General features: G+C 44.7%; 1 protein-coding gene across 2 annotated transcripts in view; it reads left to right on the forward strand.

Moving 5' to 3' along the window:
* Positions 1 to 13,719, forward strand: part of LMF2 (lipase maturation factor 2) — a 482,758-nt gene that overhangs the window by 440,165 nt on the left and 28,874 nt on the right. For both annotated transcript variants that reach the window (XM_069629496.1, XM_069629497.1), the window contains exon 12: positions 2,281 to 2,392. In XM_069629496.1, coding sequence (XP_069485597.1) covers positions 2,281 to 2,392 — 112 coding nt within the window. The remainder of the gene's footprint in view (positions 1 to 2,280; positions 2,393 to 13,719) is intronic.

Below are 13,719 nucleotides of genomic sequence, written 5' to 3' on the forward strand. Positions count from 1 at the left end.
CTGGTACGTTATTAGGTGTGTTATTAAAGACCGAATAAATATACAGATATTTCAAGCATTCTTCAAAAAGCAGTAATTAGCTGTAAAATCCCAAGTTGGGATTCAATTCAAACAGTGAACAATAAAGCAGGTGAGTGATTCGTTCATATGTTACACATTTTCCAGCACCCGAAGGTGATGTCATTTGAGGTCATTATAGCATTTATATAGGATCACCTTTGCAATATTGCTTTCAAGGAAGGAAAGGTTGGGGTTAGATCAGAACAGACTGATGGGTTATAAGAATAGTTAGACTGCCTGCATCCCTTTTGGGAGAATCTATCTCAGCATTGAAGTGTTCAACATTTAAGACCTGTAAGGGAACAAGCACTGCCTAAGCCAATAGGTTCAGAAGGAGGCATTTAGGGAGCCAGGACAGCCAAAGTCAATGGACAGTCAAGGTTCTGATGCTCTTCTTAAAAATATGTTCTTAAATAGCCGGTGTTTAAAAGAAAAATCACAAACTCTAGAGGAGTCTCCTTTGGAAAGCATAAGCTGTAAGGCCAATTCAGGCAAGTTGAGGCCAATTTAGTCTAGGGTTAAATCACACTTCCAAAGATGGGAAGCCCCCCAAATGGCAAAAGAATAAAGTACTCCAAGACCCACAGTACCTTCGAAATGAAGTTGTTCCAGCTGGTTGCCTTCATGATACAATGTAGTAGACGCTTCCCGGTCCTTGGTTGTGGTGACGAAAGGGAGGGCATCTGGGGGGCTCCTGCGACAGCACTCGAGAGAGGGACTCTGCAGCAATGGATTTCTGTCGGTTCATTGGCTTTGTGGTTTTGGCGCCTTTTTCCTCGACGCCACAGAACGAAAAGCTCTGGTTAGGATGTCCTTGATCCCTCGGTCCTGGACTCTGTTGAGGAGACTTTGGATGTGGATTTCCTGCTTCTGTAGGGTCCTCTGGATGCCCACGAACATCTGGCTGGATTTGGACTTCGGAAGACAATGCACTCAAAAGTGGTCGAGGTACCCCTGGTATTTGGCTTCTGCAGACTTGGAAAGTTGCAGCAAGTTGGGGGTTGCGCCAAAATAGTTTCTTTCGAGGCTAGTTGGTCCCTCCAGCCTAATGGCGGAAGTCATCCTTTGAGTCTTCCCTGTCAATTCGAAAACTGGGTCAGCACAGCTGCAGGGCTTCACCTGGCACTTTGCGCTCTAGGAGGATGCTGCTGGCATCTTCTCATCTTATGTGTCAGATGTTGTCCTCCAGTGGTTTACTCTGCTCTTAGTCCCAAAAACCTTTATTATTTTTTTATTCAAGTTCCCATTCATTCACAGCCCTAGGCTGGCGATCACAGCAGGGTGTCTGTCCTCCAGGACATCCAGCCGGCCAATTGGAACGGGTTTCACTCGGCCACACCTAGAGGCCAAGGACACGGAAGATCCAGTGGAGCCTGGGCGTGCTTCAGGGCTCAAGCCCGCCAAAAGCAAAATACACAAATGACTAAATCCTGATGCCAACAGAGTAAAAGCCCAGACGAAACGAGCTGACAAATGGGGGATAAAAATGGGTAATTTTGAGAAAATGGTCACCCTTGGGTGGCATCACTGCAGCTGAGGTATAAGCCTGCAGAAATGTCATCGGGTAGAAAAAAAAGAAACCACTTCCACCAGCCATTCAAGTGAGTTAGTGTAACAATGTCAGATGAGGAATGGGTTAAAGGAATTAACATGTAACCCCCAGCACTCCACTTACGGTGGTGTGTGCTGGACCCATAAAGTAAAGGTAAGTAGGACCGGGGTCATCTTATGATTCTTGGGAACAGTAATTCACCCAAGAAAATGTAGTTCAATATTACGAAAAGTCCAAGGGACTTCAGTGGCACTGGACAAAAGGTGCTGTCGCTATGCAAAAGCAGATGCCTATAGAGTTTTACAGACTCTCAAAACAGTAAGGAACATAGAAAATCATTAGTCTGGGAAAACACATGAGTGAGTGAGAAAAAGTTCCACTTACTCCGGAGTAAACATTAAACAGCCCAGAGTCCAGCAAAAGAGCTGGGGTCCCTAAGGTTAAAGGAAATTGGCACAGAAATGAAATTTCTCCCCAACACGAAGTCTGAACAAATGAGTAGCTTTATGCTGCATAAATGTGTTTAATCGGCTAGTATTCAATGTATTAACTACTTTGTTGCCACTTGAATGCTATTCTGTTGTGTTGGGCAAAGGAGTATGTATTTTAAATGAGTGGGAAAGTTGGTTTTGAGACATTGCTAATGAGATTTGTTTGCTTCCTGACAGTGATAAACCTACTGCAGGTGGAAAGGTCGGAGTATCCATTCAGCTCCCGGCCTCCCAATTACATCAGAGCCCAGCTGTACAAATACTGGTTCACGGAAGCCAATGAGAAAGGGTAAGTAACTGGACTGCGGATTGTAGCTGACAGAGCAGGGAACAGTCATGGAGAGCTTTTTAATGTAATGGATAAAGAAATGAATTGGGTGCCCCACATTGGCATGGTTTCAGGTGGCAAGGGGTGGGTGCGGGGTGCTAGTGGTCAAGTGAGATCTGGGGTGTTAAGCTTCGAGAGTACCGGATTGCCACTGTAGCCATGGAATATTTGTCTTTTAATAACATTGCTTTCTCTGTTTTTATGGTCGGCTAAGTGTTGGGTAGATATTCATTTATATGCCAACTCCATCTGTGAGACTTTGGGCTTCCGTTTGTATTTACTTTTCTTTTCTTTACACATGTTCGCAAGGGTAGAGGGATACTTTTTTATCCTGTCTATTTTTTCTACTGTGAAATCAGCATGCCCCACCTTAAGTGGAGTGCTTAGGGAGGGGGGAGGGTACACGGTATCCCCCTTCTCACTGCTCCTGTAACATTTCTGTTACAATGACCAGCATACCTAAATGACTGGTGGCAGTGGATGTGCTGTACTGATTTTTCTGTTCTTTTTACCCCATGCTGTTTACAGCACCAGTAATACACAGAAGGGTCACCATTGACCCAAAATGGTGGCTTCATTCTTTTGTTACCATTTCCTGTGTGCTTGTCCTTTCTTGATCCTTCTGACATCCTGGGTGGACGAGGTCCTGGTTTGACTATCGTCTTCACTGCCAATCTCTCTGGAAGCTCGCAAAGGCTCCACAGTGTCTGGGAATGCAGGAAACTAGGGAGGAGTCAGACACTCAGCAGTCGTTTGACTTCTGGTATGCCTGCTGTTAGGGAGAATTCTCATTTCTGTGCGAATTCCCTTCAACCTTTGAGACCTACAGCTCTTTTGCTGGACTTGGGACTTTTTAATTTTAACCTTGGAGTGAGTGACTTTTTTTTCTCACTCATGTGTTTTTACCTGATTTGGATTGTATGGTTCCTTAGTTTTTGGAGTTTGACAAACTCCATAGGCATCTACTTGTTGTGTGGTGACACACAGCACCTTCAGTGCAGTGTCACAGAGAAATCCTTTACATTTCTCATAAGGTTTAAATACCTTTTTTTTGTGTGAACTACTGTTCCCAAGAATAGAGAAGTGAAATTGACTACTTACTTTTTCTCTTTGTAGGTCCAGCACATACCATCTTATGTGGAGTGCTGGGGTGGGTGTTACCTAGTAGCCCCTTATCCTACCTACTCATGTTAAACATTTGGTTTACCCTCACTACTTGAAATAACTGGTGGCAGTGGTTTAATTTTCTTACCATGGTGCTTTTCTACCACAGGCTGAATCCTTAGCTGCAGTATAGCACCCCTGGGTGACCATTTTGTCAAAATGGCCCAGTAATTTTTTTTTTTTTTTTTGCCATTTTCTAGTTGAGGCTTTCTTGTGTTTTACTGTGCGCCAAGCCAGGATTGAGCCCTTTGTTAATTTTGCCTTTGGCAGGCTTCAGTCCTGAAACCCGCCTCTGGCTCGACTGTGTCTTTAAGGTTAGGCAGTGAGGGAGGTTCCCGAGACTCCCCTGTCCTTTGTCTCTAGAAGTGCATGAACTGTGCTCCAATTGACTTTGGCTGTCCTGGCTCCCTGCAGACTCTTAAATTCCATTGACTTTGATATTTTTTGTCCCTTAGAGGTGACAACTTGTTTTTAGACTGTTATTGCTGCGAAAGGTCTTGTACAGGTTTCATTGGAAGATTTAAGTGTACTTGCATGCCCTGAGAACCTGTTTAACCTTTTTACTTCCTTTAACCTTTCCTTTCTGCTACCACAGAATCTGCAAAGTGTACTAGTGATGCATAAATGCCATTACTGTCCTTGTGAATGAAGTCACCTCCAGGTGCAGGAAGTGTGTAAAAAGCATCTCTAAAGAGTATCTACTAAACTTATGCTGATTCTGGAAAAGTATTTTAAAGTATATTTGATTATTACATACCTTGCCCTATTTAAAGAATGTTTATTTAAAAACTGATGTTAAATAACTAACTGAAACCTTAAATCGAAGTGTTACTTGGCTCTTTGTATTCGCGAATTTCATTGCTACAGCTCACATTTACCCCTCTTGTGATAAGCCTGGCTGCTCAGTCGCACTACCAACTTGTGGAGTAAAGGGCTATACCAAAAGGTGGGTTACCTAGTTGTAAGAATGGATGGCCGACACCAGAAAGTCTTTTCGTTATTTATTTGAAGCACTGTAGTACAGACCCCCAGCACAGCAACAGCTGCCGCTGGAATCAATTTAACACATAGCACTCCATTTAGATTATCTACATCATACTGCGCTAACCTAGGATCATTCTAATATATACATGAGACGCATTATAACACATCTCCCTTTTTTATTCAACACAGCCCCTCTTCACAATAGCAATCCTGTTCTTCCAAACCTGACAACCACTTACACTCGCAGCACCTTTCATAACTGCAATCACTCATACAGGATCACTCACACAGGATCAGAATACAACACATCTTTCCTTTTTACAAACCCCCTTTTTTTTATTCCCCCCCAAACACCACGTTCCACCCCGAGTTCCTTCTTACCCATTCTCATTTTCTCTCATCACACATTTCCCTTTCATCTCTCAACTTTTCCCTTAACTCATTGACCAGACTTTCTCTCCCCAACCCCGGGTGGACTGACCTCAGTACTGGCTATCTGCCCCCTCATAAATTAAAATTGAGTCCCCTTCGGTGTAGCATGTGGAGCCATCCGCAACACTTCTATTCTTTCCTGAATTGCCATCTCTGTCCACCCCACATGCACCAGCCATTTGAATCACATCCATAATACTCCTATTCATTCTCTCAACCATGCCATTTCCTTCCAGATGATACAATGCTGATCACTTGCGTTTCATACGTTTCTTTACATGTTCCTTGAAACACCCACTGGTAAATTGCAAACCATTATCTGTTAATATACTACTGGGAATTCCTTCCCTTGCAAAAACATCCTGCAGAAACTCAACTATGTTCTCGCCCCATATTTCTTTAACTATCTTGAATTCACACCACCGTGACAATAAATCAACCGTCACCAAAATATATTTTCCCCCCGGCCAAAGCCCATCTCGACGGGTCCCAGGATATCCGTTGCAACATTGTCCCAGACTTTTTGTGGTACATCAGACTCGATCATTGGGTGTTCTCTTGCCAACACCCCCTTACAACTCATGTCCAATGAACACAATCGGTTAGTCTCCTCTAGACTAATCTGTCAAAACCTGGCCACCAGTATTCACTTCTTAACATTGCCTTGGTCTTGTTTACACCAATGTCCCTTGTGTGCTAGGTCAACTATGCTTACCTTAAGTAATTCAGGGAAAACCGTACGTTCCCACTGGAAAACTATCTCGTTAACACTTGATTCATCACGCACCTCCCGAAATGCTTTTTCACTTTGCAATTACCCCTACCCCCCACTTTCTTGAGCCATTCTAATTCCACGTATAATTGTACCTTTTGATAACATCTCATTTTTCCTGGCATCCATCCTCTCCTCCTTAGTTACAATGCCCTCATAGTTTGTAAAAAAAAATGAATTCCGATGATTCGCCCTCTTTGTTGAGTTTGGGTAGGTGTCAGGAGGGAAAGCAGTCAGCCAAAGTATTGACTTTCCCAGATATCGCCCACATCTCAAACCTGTGACACCGTAACCATGGAAACCCAACCTGCCACTCGTCTCGATACCTTATTGAGACCTTTGCACTCAAAAATGGCTTTTAATGGCTTATGATCTGTCTTCGACAAAATCTGTGCCCCACACAAAAATCTTGAATTTTTCAACAGGCCAATAACATCCTAATAACTTTCTCCAACACAGAGTATCTTTTCTCTGCACCTTTCAATCCCCTTGATACATGAGCAATTATCTCCTCTGCTCCTACATTCACTTGGTCTAACATCGCTCCTACGGCCACATCACTTGCATCCACCGTGATCACGCTTCTCCTAGCATGAATTTTACCCAGTGAGCCTGCAAGATCAATCTCCTTATGTTAAATTCACAATCGCACTCCTTGCTCCACGTAAACTCTTCTTTAATAATCTTCATCTCACCTACCTTATCGGCCTAATTATTTACAAACTCTTGGTAAAATTCTAACATCCCTAAAAACTAACTTAATTTTCCCTTAGTCTTTGGTCTTTCCACCTCCTTTTATAGCCCTGACCATGGCACTTTTGGGCTTTATTCCCTGCGCGGATATTTCATGCCCCAAATACTCAACTTTATTCACTACGAACACGCATGTCTCTTCTCTCAATTTTCTATTGTTTGACTGTGAATCTTAAAGGGATTGTCTAGTAAACATTTTTATTTAAAAAATAGATGGGCAACATAAAAAAAATACTAGCATTCTCCGTTTTAAAACTTCCTATGTAAAATTTTGAGCTATTCAAGCTCAAAATTCGCAAAAGCAAGCACATGGGCGCATCCATTTTGTGAAATGGAGGCCCTCCTGTGCTGGCTTTTGCGGCACTAATGAAGGAAAAGCCAGCCAGCTGTAGTAAACAAAAGCTACCGCTGGGTGGCTTTCCCTTCATTAGTGCTGTAGGCGGAGGACGGGGACCAGAGACCAGAGCAGGAAAGCTGCAGCTGAATCTCGGTAAGTGCTATTTATTTATTTTTTTTAAATGAGCACTAGCTGCGTTTTTTTTTCTACGTTTTCTGGGCTGGAGGAGCCCGGAAAACTTACAAATAAAACCGCAGCTTTAAAAACGTTGTATTTATGTTTGCGGTCGCTTTTAAAGCGACCGCAAACATAAATACAACGTTATTGTGTTGGAAAATGCTGCGGTTTTTCTTTCCAAGTTTCTCAGGCTCCTCCGGCTCGGAGGAGCCTGAAAAACTTGGAACCACGTGTGTTTCTGCCTGCTGTGGCTATCACTTTGGGTCTCCGGTGCTCCCAGGGGAGCTCCGGAGACCCAAAGTGAAAGCCACAGCAGGCAGAAACACAACGTGGTTATGTTTACATGCCGCGTAGTGTTTCTACCTACAGCTGATTTCCCTTTTGGGGCTCTCGGGCTCCCTCTGGGGAGCCCGAGAGACCCAAATGGGAAAGCAGATTCAGGCAGAAACAACGCGGTTGTTTTCCGCAATGCCGAGTTGTTTCTGCCTGAATCTGCTTTCCCATTTGGGGCTCTCGGGCTCCCCGTGGGGGCTCCTCCAGCCCAGAAAACGTAGAAAAAAAAACGCAGCTAGTGCTTATTTAAAAAAAATAAATAAATAGCACTTACCGAGATTCAGCTGCAGCTTTCCTGCTCTGGTCTCCGGTCCCCGTCCTCCGCCTACAGCAGTAATGAAGGGAAAGCCACCCAGCGGTAGCTTTTGTTTACTACAGCTGGCTGGCTTTTCCTTCATTAGTGCCGCAAAAGCCAGCACAGGAGGGCCTCCATTTCACAAAATGGATGCGCCCTTGTGCTTGCTTTTGCAAATTTTGAGCTTGAATAGCTCAAAATTTTACATAGGAAGTTTTAAAACGGAGCATGCTAGTATTTTTTTTTTTTATGTTGCCTATCTATTTTTTAAATAAAAATGTTTACTAGACCATCCCTTTAAGCACTAAATCCAACACTTGGTCGTGCTCAATCTAATTTTCCCCACACACCAATTTATTGTCCTGGAAGCAGAACACCCCATTAATTCCACGAAAAAGCTTGTCCATTATCTTTTGGAACACAGACACAAGCAAGCCGAAAGGGCATCCTACAAAATTGGAACACCCCTTTGTGCATTATAAATGCCGTCAGTTTTCTGCAACTCTACTCCAACTCTACCTGGTGGTATGCGGAGGCCATGTCCAATTCTAAAAACACACACCCATGACCAATTACAGCAAGCATCTCCCCCATATTGGGCAAAGGATCAAGGTCTAGTAGTACACATCTATTCAATTTTTGTATATCAACACACAAACGTAAATCACCAGACGGCTTTCTCACAAACACCAATGGAGATGTCCACTCAATGCCAACCGCTCCCTTGATGATACCAAGAGGACAGGGGTTGTGTAGTTAGTGTTACTACACCATTTCTTGCCTAACACGCACCTGCAACCAGTCAACTGGAAGGCTGGCTGTCCTGATGACTCCATAGTCATCTTTTACATTGTCACACACTACCTTCAGTGCAGTGGCACAGGGAAGTCATCCATATTTCCCAATGGTTTAAATACCTTCTCTGGTACAAACTTCTGTTTCCCAGAGCAGTAAAGTGAAATTGACTTTACTTACATTTGTAGACCCAGCACAAACTATTTTACAATAGGGTGCTGGAGAGGTTACTTAGTATTCCCTTTGTCTAGCTTCTCATGTAACATTTTTGTTACCCTTTCCTCACTGAATGGCTGGTGGCAGTGGTTTAGTTTTAACTACCGTGGTTTGCATTTACCACAGGCTGCATTAGTTTTTGTCAAAATGGCCCCATTCTTCTTTTTTCACCATTTCTTGCTTGTGAGGTCTTTCTCGGGTTTTACTCTGCACGCCAATCCAGGTTTGGTCCCTTTATACATTTTGTCTTTGGTGGGATTCACAAGTGAGGCCCACCTCTGGCTCCAGCATGTCTGGCAGGGCAGCATGCAAGGGAGATCCCTGAACCTCCCTGTGCTTAGTCTCCTTAGTTACAGGAATGCACCAAAGGTGATTGGCTGGCTGTCCTTGGAAGACAGCCACCCTGCTGTGAGTGACGGCTATGCTGTGAATGAATGGGAGAAACCTGCATAAAAGGGGAGGTGTTTTGCAAGGAAGGCAGAGTTGTTTACGAAGGAACCGAAGAAGAAACTGGTAGAGAAGCTAGCTGCACCCTCAATTACCATTGGTTTGCCCGGTGAAGCACTGCTGCAGTAGTGAAGCTCCATTTTGCATATCGACTAGAGAATCCCAGAACAGATGACTTATTCCCTTGTGTTGGTGGGACCAACTGACCCCAAGCCGAAATTGACGAACTCCTCTCCCTGCTGGTTTTACTACTTCACTGCTGCTGGAATTAAGTGCTAGGTGACAGGAATACCAGGAACAAGTGCATAGTCTTTAAGCTGGACGCGAGCTCCAGGAAGATACCGAGGAGCCTCTCGAAGCAGGGTGGCCTGAGCCACCTCAACTGTGTGCTGGACCCCAGAAGCAAGGGGAGATGAAGGTGTCCAAGAACCACTGTGGTGCTGTCTAACTAGGGGTACTTGCCTCTTGTGTGTAGCTTGCCTGCTCTCACTGGAGACTGGCATTTGCTGCCCTTTGCCGAGTTGCTTGCATCTTTGCTTTTTCTCAAGCCTCCCAGCCTGTGGCCCGACCGTGATTCTTTTCAACAAACTCTATATAACATTGTGCAAGACTTTTGTCCTATCTTCAAGAAGTGCGTCTGCTCCCCTAGACTTTGTTCAATTTCCATTGGCTGTCCTGGCTCCCTGTAAACTCTTCTTCCCCTCTGACTTTGTTGATCTGTCCGTCAAAAAGTCATACGTAACTTGTATAGCTGGGAAAGGGTTAACATATGCTTCATTGGGGGATGGTAAAATAGTTACCTGTTCAGAGAACTCTTTAACCTTTGTTTCCTTCCCTAACCTGTTCCCTTTTCCACAATCTCGGTATTGCATTTAAGTAAAAAGTGATATATCAATGTCCAGTGTCCTAGCATTTGAAGTCCCCTCCGGGTGTAGGAAGTGTGACATCCCAAAAGTGTATCGAACTTAACTGAAACTGAAGGATTGTATTTTTGAAGTGTATTTTATTATATATTCCCTTTGTAAAGAAGGCTTATTTTATAACAGACTTAAATTAATACATTATTTTAATAAGAAATCTTGAGTAGAAGTGTCATTTGAATACCTGTCGCTGCAAATCTGTTACTTCTACAGCTCACATTGGCCCCTCTTGAGATGGGTGTGGCTGCTCAGTCACTCTACCAACTTGTGTAGTACAGACCTGTACCAAAGGTTTGCTTCCTTATTGCCAAGAGGATAAGGCTGGTGTAGTCTCCCACAGGGTTATTACCTACAATCTTGTGAGAACTATGGTTCTCAAGGTTAGAAAGGATCTTTGGATCTCCTTTTACATTTTATTAGGTGAGACCAGCACCCCCCACCTTATGTGCAGTGCTTTTGAGATACTGAGTATCCCCTTTCTCATTTTAAATGTAACATTTTTTACAAGGACAAACTTACCTTTAATAGCTGGTGGCAGTGAACCTTTGTATTAATTCGGTGCACCTTTACCGCAGGCTGTTTGCAGAGCCTCGATGGAACCCATGGGGGCTCATTTTACCAAAACGTCCCCGTCTTGTTTTTTCACCATTTTAGTATTCTTTGTCATTTCTTGTTCCTTCACCTGACCTCCAGGGTGGGAAATTCCTTTGTGTGGATTTATTTCATTTTTCTCTTCAGCGGGAGTACTGTGGACTTCACGCCCGTGCTCCAGAGTGTCTGAACGCAGGAAACGAGGGAGGAGTCAAACTCTGCAGCACTTTGTCTTCCAGCCTGAGTGCGAGATTCCAGTTAAAACTGGAAGGCTGGCTGTCCTGAAAGGATTGCCAATCTCCTGCAGCCCCAGTTTGAATGTTCCAATGCTGTTTGATATGCTGGGTTCTTGCTTAAAAGTCCGATCCTAGAAGCTGAAGTTAGTTGACCACTGGAATCAAAACCGAAGAGGAAGTTGAAGAATTGGAGTTTGAAACTATTTCCAGCAACCAGAGAGCCTGCTGTAGCACTCCTTCCAATCGGCCTGGGGACTCTGAAAATGACAGCCCCGGTTTGAGCACTTTGTTTTTTTACCTTTGGCAGGCTTCAGCCCTGAACCCTGCCCTTGGCTCCATTGTGTCTGGAAGCACAGGATGTGAGGGAGGGTCGCAAAACTCCCCTGTCCATTGTCTCTAGGTGTGCCTGCACGAAACCAGTCCTAATTGGCCGGCTGGCTGTTATTTTAGGACAGCCATCCTGCTGTGATTGACAGCCTGGGCTGTGCATGAATGGGGAATCTTTCTTAAAAGGGGAGGTTCTTGGGACTACAGGCAGAGTAGACCACTGGAAGAAACATCCGATGAAGAAACTGAGAAGAGAAGCCCGCTGCAACCTCCTGGACCTTGAATTGCTTGCTGTAGCCCTGCTGCTGTCCTGAACTCCTTTTCCACCTTGACAGAGAAGCTCCGGATGGAACCACTTCTCCCCTTGGGTTAGTGGGACCAACTAACCCCAAGGCGAACTCAACTTGGGTCAATCACTGACTTGCTGTGCCTCTTGGTTGCTGCAGAAGCATAGTCGAGTGCAATGTCTTCTGCAGAACGAATCCGGCCAAAAGCTCCAGGAACCTCCCCAGGACCTTCCAGAAACAGGAACTCCTGATCCAGAGTCCCGTCACCAGAGTGGAAGACCAAGGGAGCAAGGAAAGTCCAACCGGTGCCCATCGTTCTGCATCAGTGCTGTTTGCGGACAGCTAAAACCACCAAGTGCCGCTGAAACGAAGAAAACCCGTAGCTGCCAACGACTGTTGGGGAGAACTCTCAGAAATGTGCTAATTCCCTTCTACCTTAGAGACCCCCAGCTCTTTTGCTGGACTTTAGGACTTTTAATTTCTAACCTGGAGAGAGCGAGACCTTTTTCCCACTCATGTATTTTTCTGTTTTGGGCTCTGTTTCTTTTGACTTTGGACTCTGACAAACTCCATAGGCATCACCTTTACATTGTGCACCTTCAGTGCAGTGGCACAGGGAAGTCTCTTAAATTTCCCAAAGGTTTAAAAACCTTCTCTCGGTGAAACTGTTTCCAAGAGCAGTGAAGTGACATTGACTTTACTTACACTTTGTAACTTTCTAGACCAGGACCACACTATCTTACAATAGGTTGCTGGAGGGGTTACTTAGTATCCCATTTGTCTAGTTTCTCATGTAACATTTTGGTTACCTTTTCTACAATGAATGGCTGGTCGCAGTGGTTTACTTTTTACTACCATTGTGTGTTTTTACAGCGGGCTGCAATTGCAGCTGCAGTAAGACACCCATGGGTGCCCGTTTCGTCAAAATGTCCCCAATCTTTTTTCGCCATTTCTTTTTGGAAAGGTGGTACTTGAGATTTACTCTGTGCGCCAAACCAGGTTTGGTCCCTTTGTTCATTTTGGCGGGATTCATGAGTGAAGATCGGCTCTGGCTCCAAAGTGTCTAGCAGGGCAGGAAGCGAGGGTGGTGCCCGAAACTCCGTGCTTAGACTCCTTGATTACAAGAATGCACACAAGTGTGATTGGCTGGAGGGCTGTCCTCGGAGGACAACCACCCTACTGTGAGTGACAGCTAGGCTGTGAATTAATGGGAGAAACCTGCATAAAACTACAGGCTTTTTGCTTGGAAGGCAGTTGACCACTGGACGAAGGAATCCGAAGAAGAACTTGGAAGAGACGCCTGCTGCAACTCGTGGATCGTTGGTTTGCCCAATGAAGCCCTGCTGCAGTGCTGAAGCTCCGAATTTCTCAACTAGAGAAGACCTGCAAAGGATGACTCTTCCCCCGCTCCCAATACCCCCACACCCCCAAATGAACTCTAGCTCTGGAAGATCCTCCCCTGAAGTGGCACTGAGCAAGCCTGAGTCACCTCGAGAGTGCTGGACTCCAGATGCAAGGAAAGTCCAGAGTGGTATCCGAGAGACCGCAGTGGTGCTATTTGCTGTAGACGCAAGGAGCTGAAACCGTGAAGTGCCGCTGAATCAAAGCTTGCCCATTGCTGCCGTTGACCTTCAATTTGTAGTGCAGGAGTCCCCACATGTCCTCCCTCTTGTCCCCACGACAGAGTCGCAGGATCTGCAAAGCTACACAGGAACAGAATCCAGCTGGAACCTTTTCTTCTAACCAAAGGTACTATGAAATTAAGAGGACTTACCTCTTGTTCTGTAGCCTTACTTGTTCTCAGTTGATAGCTTGTGCGCCTGTCACCTGCGTTGGCTTGCTAACGGCAGCTAACCCATTAATTTTAATTAACGGACAGATGTAACATTGGAAAATTATATATGAATACTAAATGCCCTGATTTGAAAAAGGCGGCTGATGTCGAAACAAGTGTCGTCATAAAGGGTGCTTTTTGGTTACTTATGTGCATTAAAATTTCATTTGTGAATTCAAGCTGGCGTAGGTCCATTGGAGTGTTTGTGCAGTTGCTTGCAGCTTTGCCCCTCGCACCCTCCCAGCTTGTGGCTATACAGTGTTTCTATTTTTCTACAAAGACTTCTAAAACATTGTGCAAGACTTTTACTTACCTGCAAGAAGTGCTTCAGTTCACCTAGCTTTTTGCTCAATTAACATTGGCTAACATTGACTGGGCTGGTTCCCTG

This window comes from Ambystoma mexicanum, chromosome 12 (genome assembly GCF_040938575.1).
Source record: "Ambystoma mexicanum isolate Mex_15411 chromosome 12, UKY_AmexF1_1, whole genome shotgun sequence".
Lineage (NCBI taxonomy): Eukaryota > Metazoa > Chordata > Amphibia > Caudata > Ambystomatidae > Ambystoma > Ambystoma mexicanum.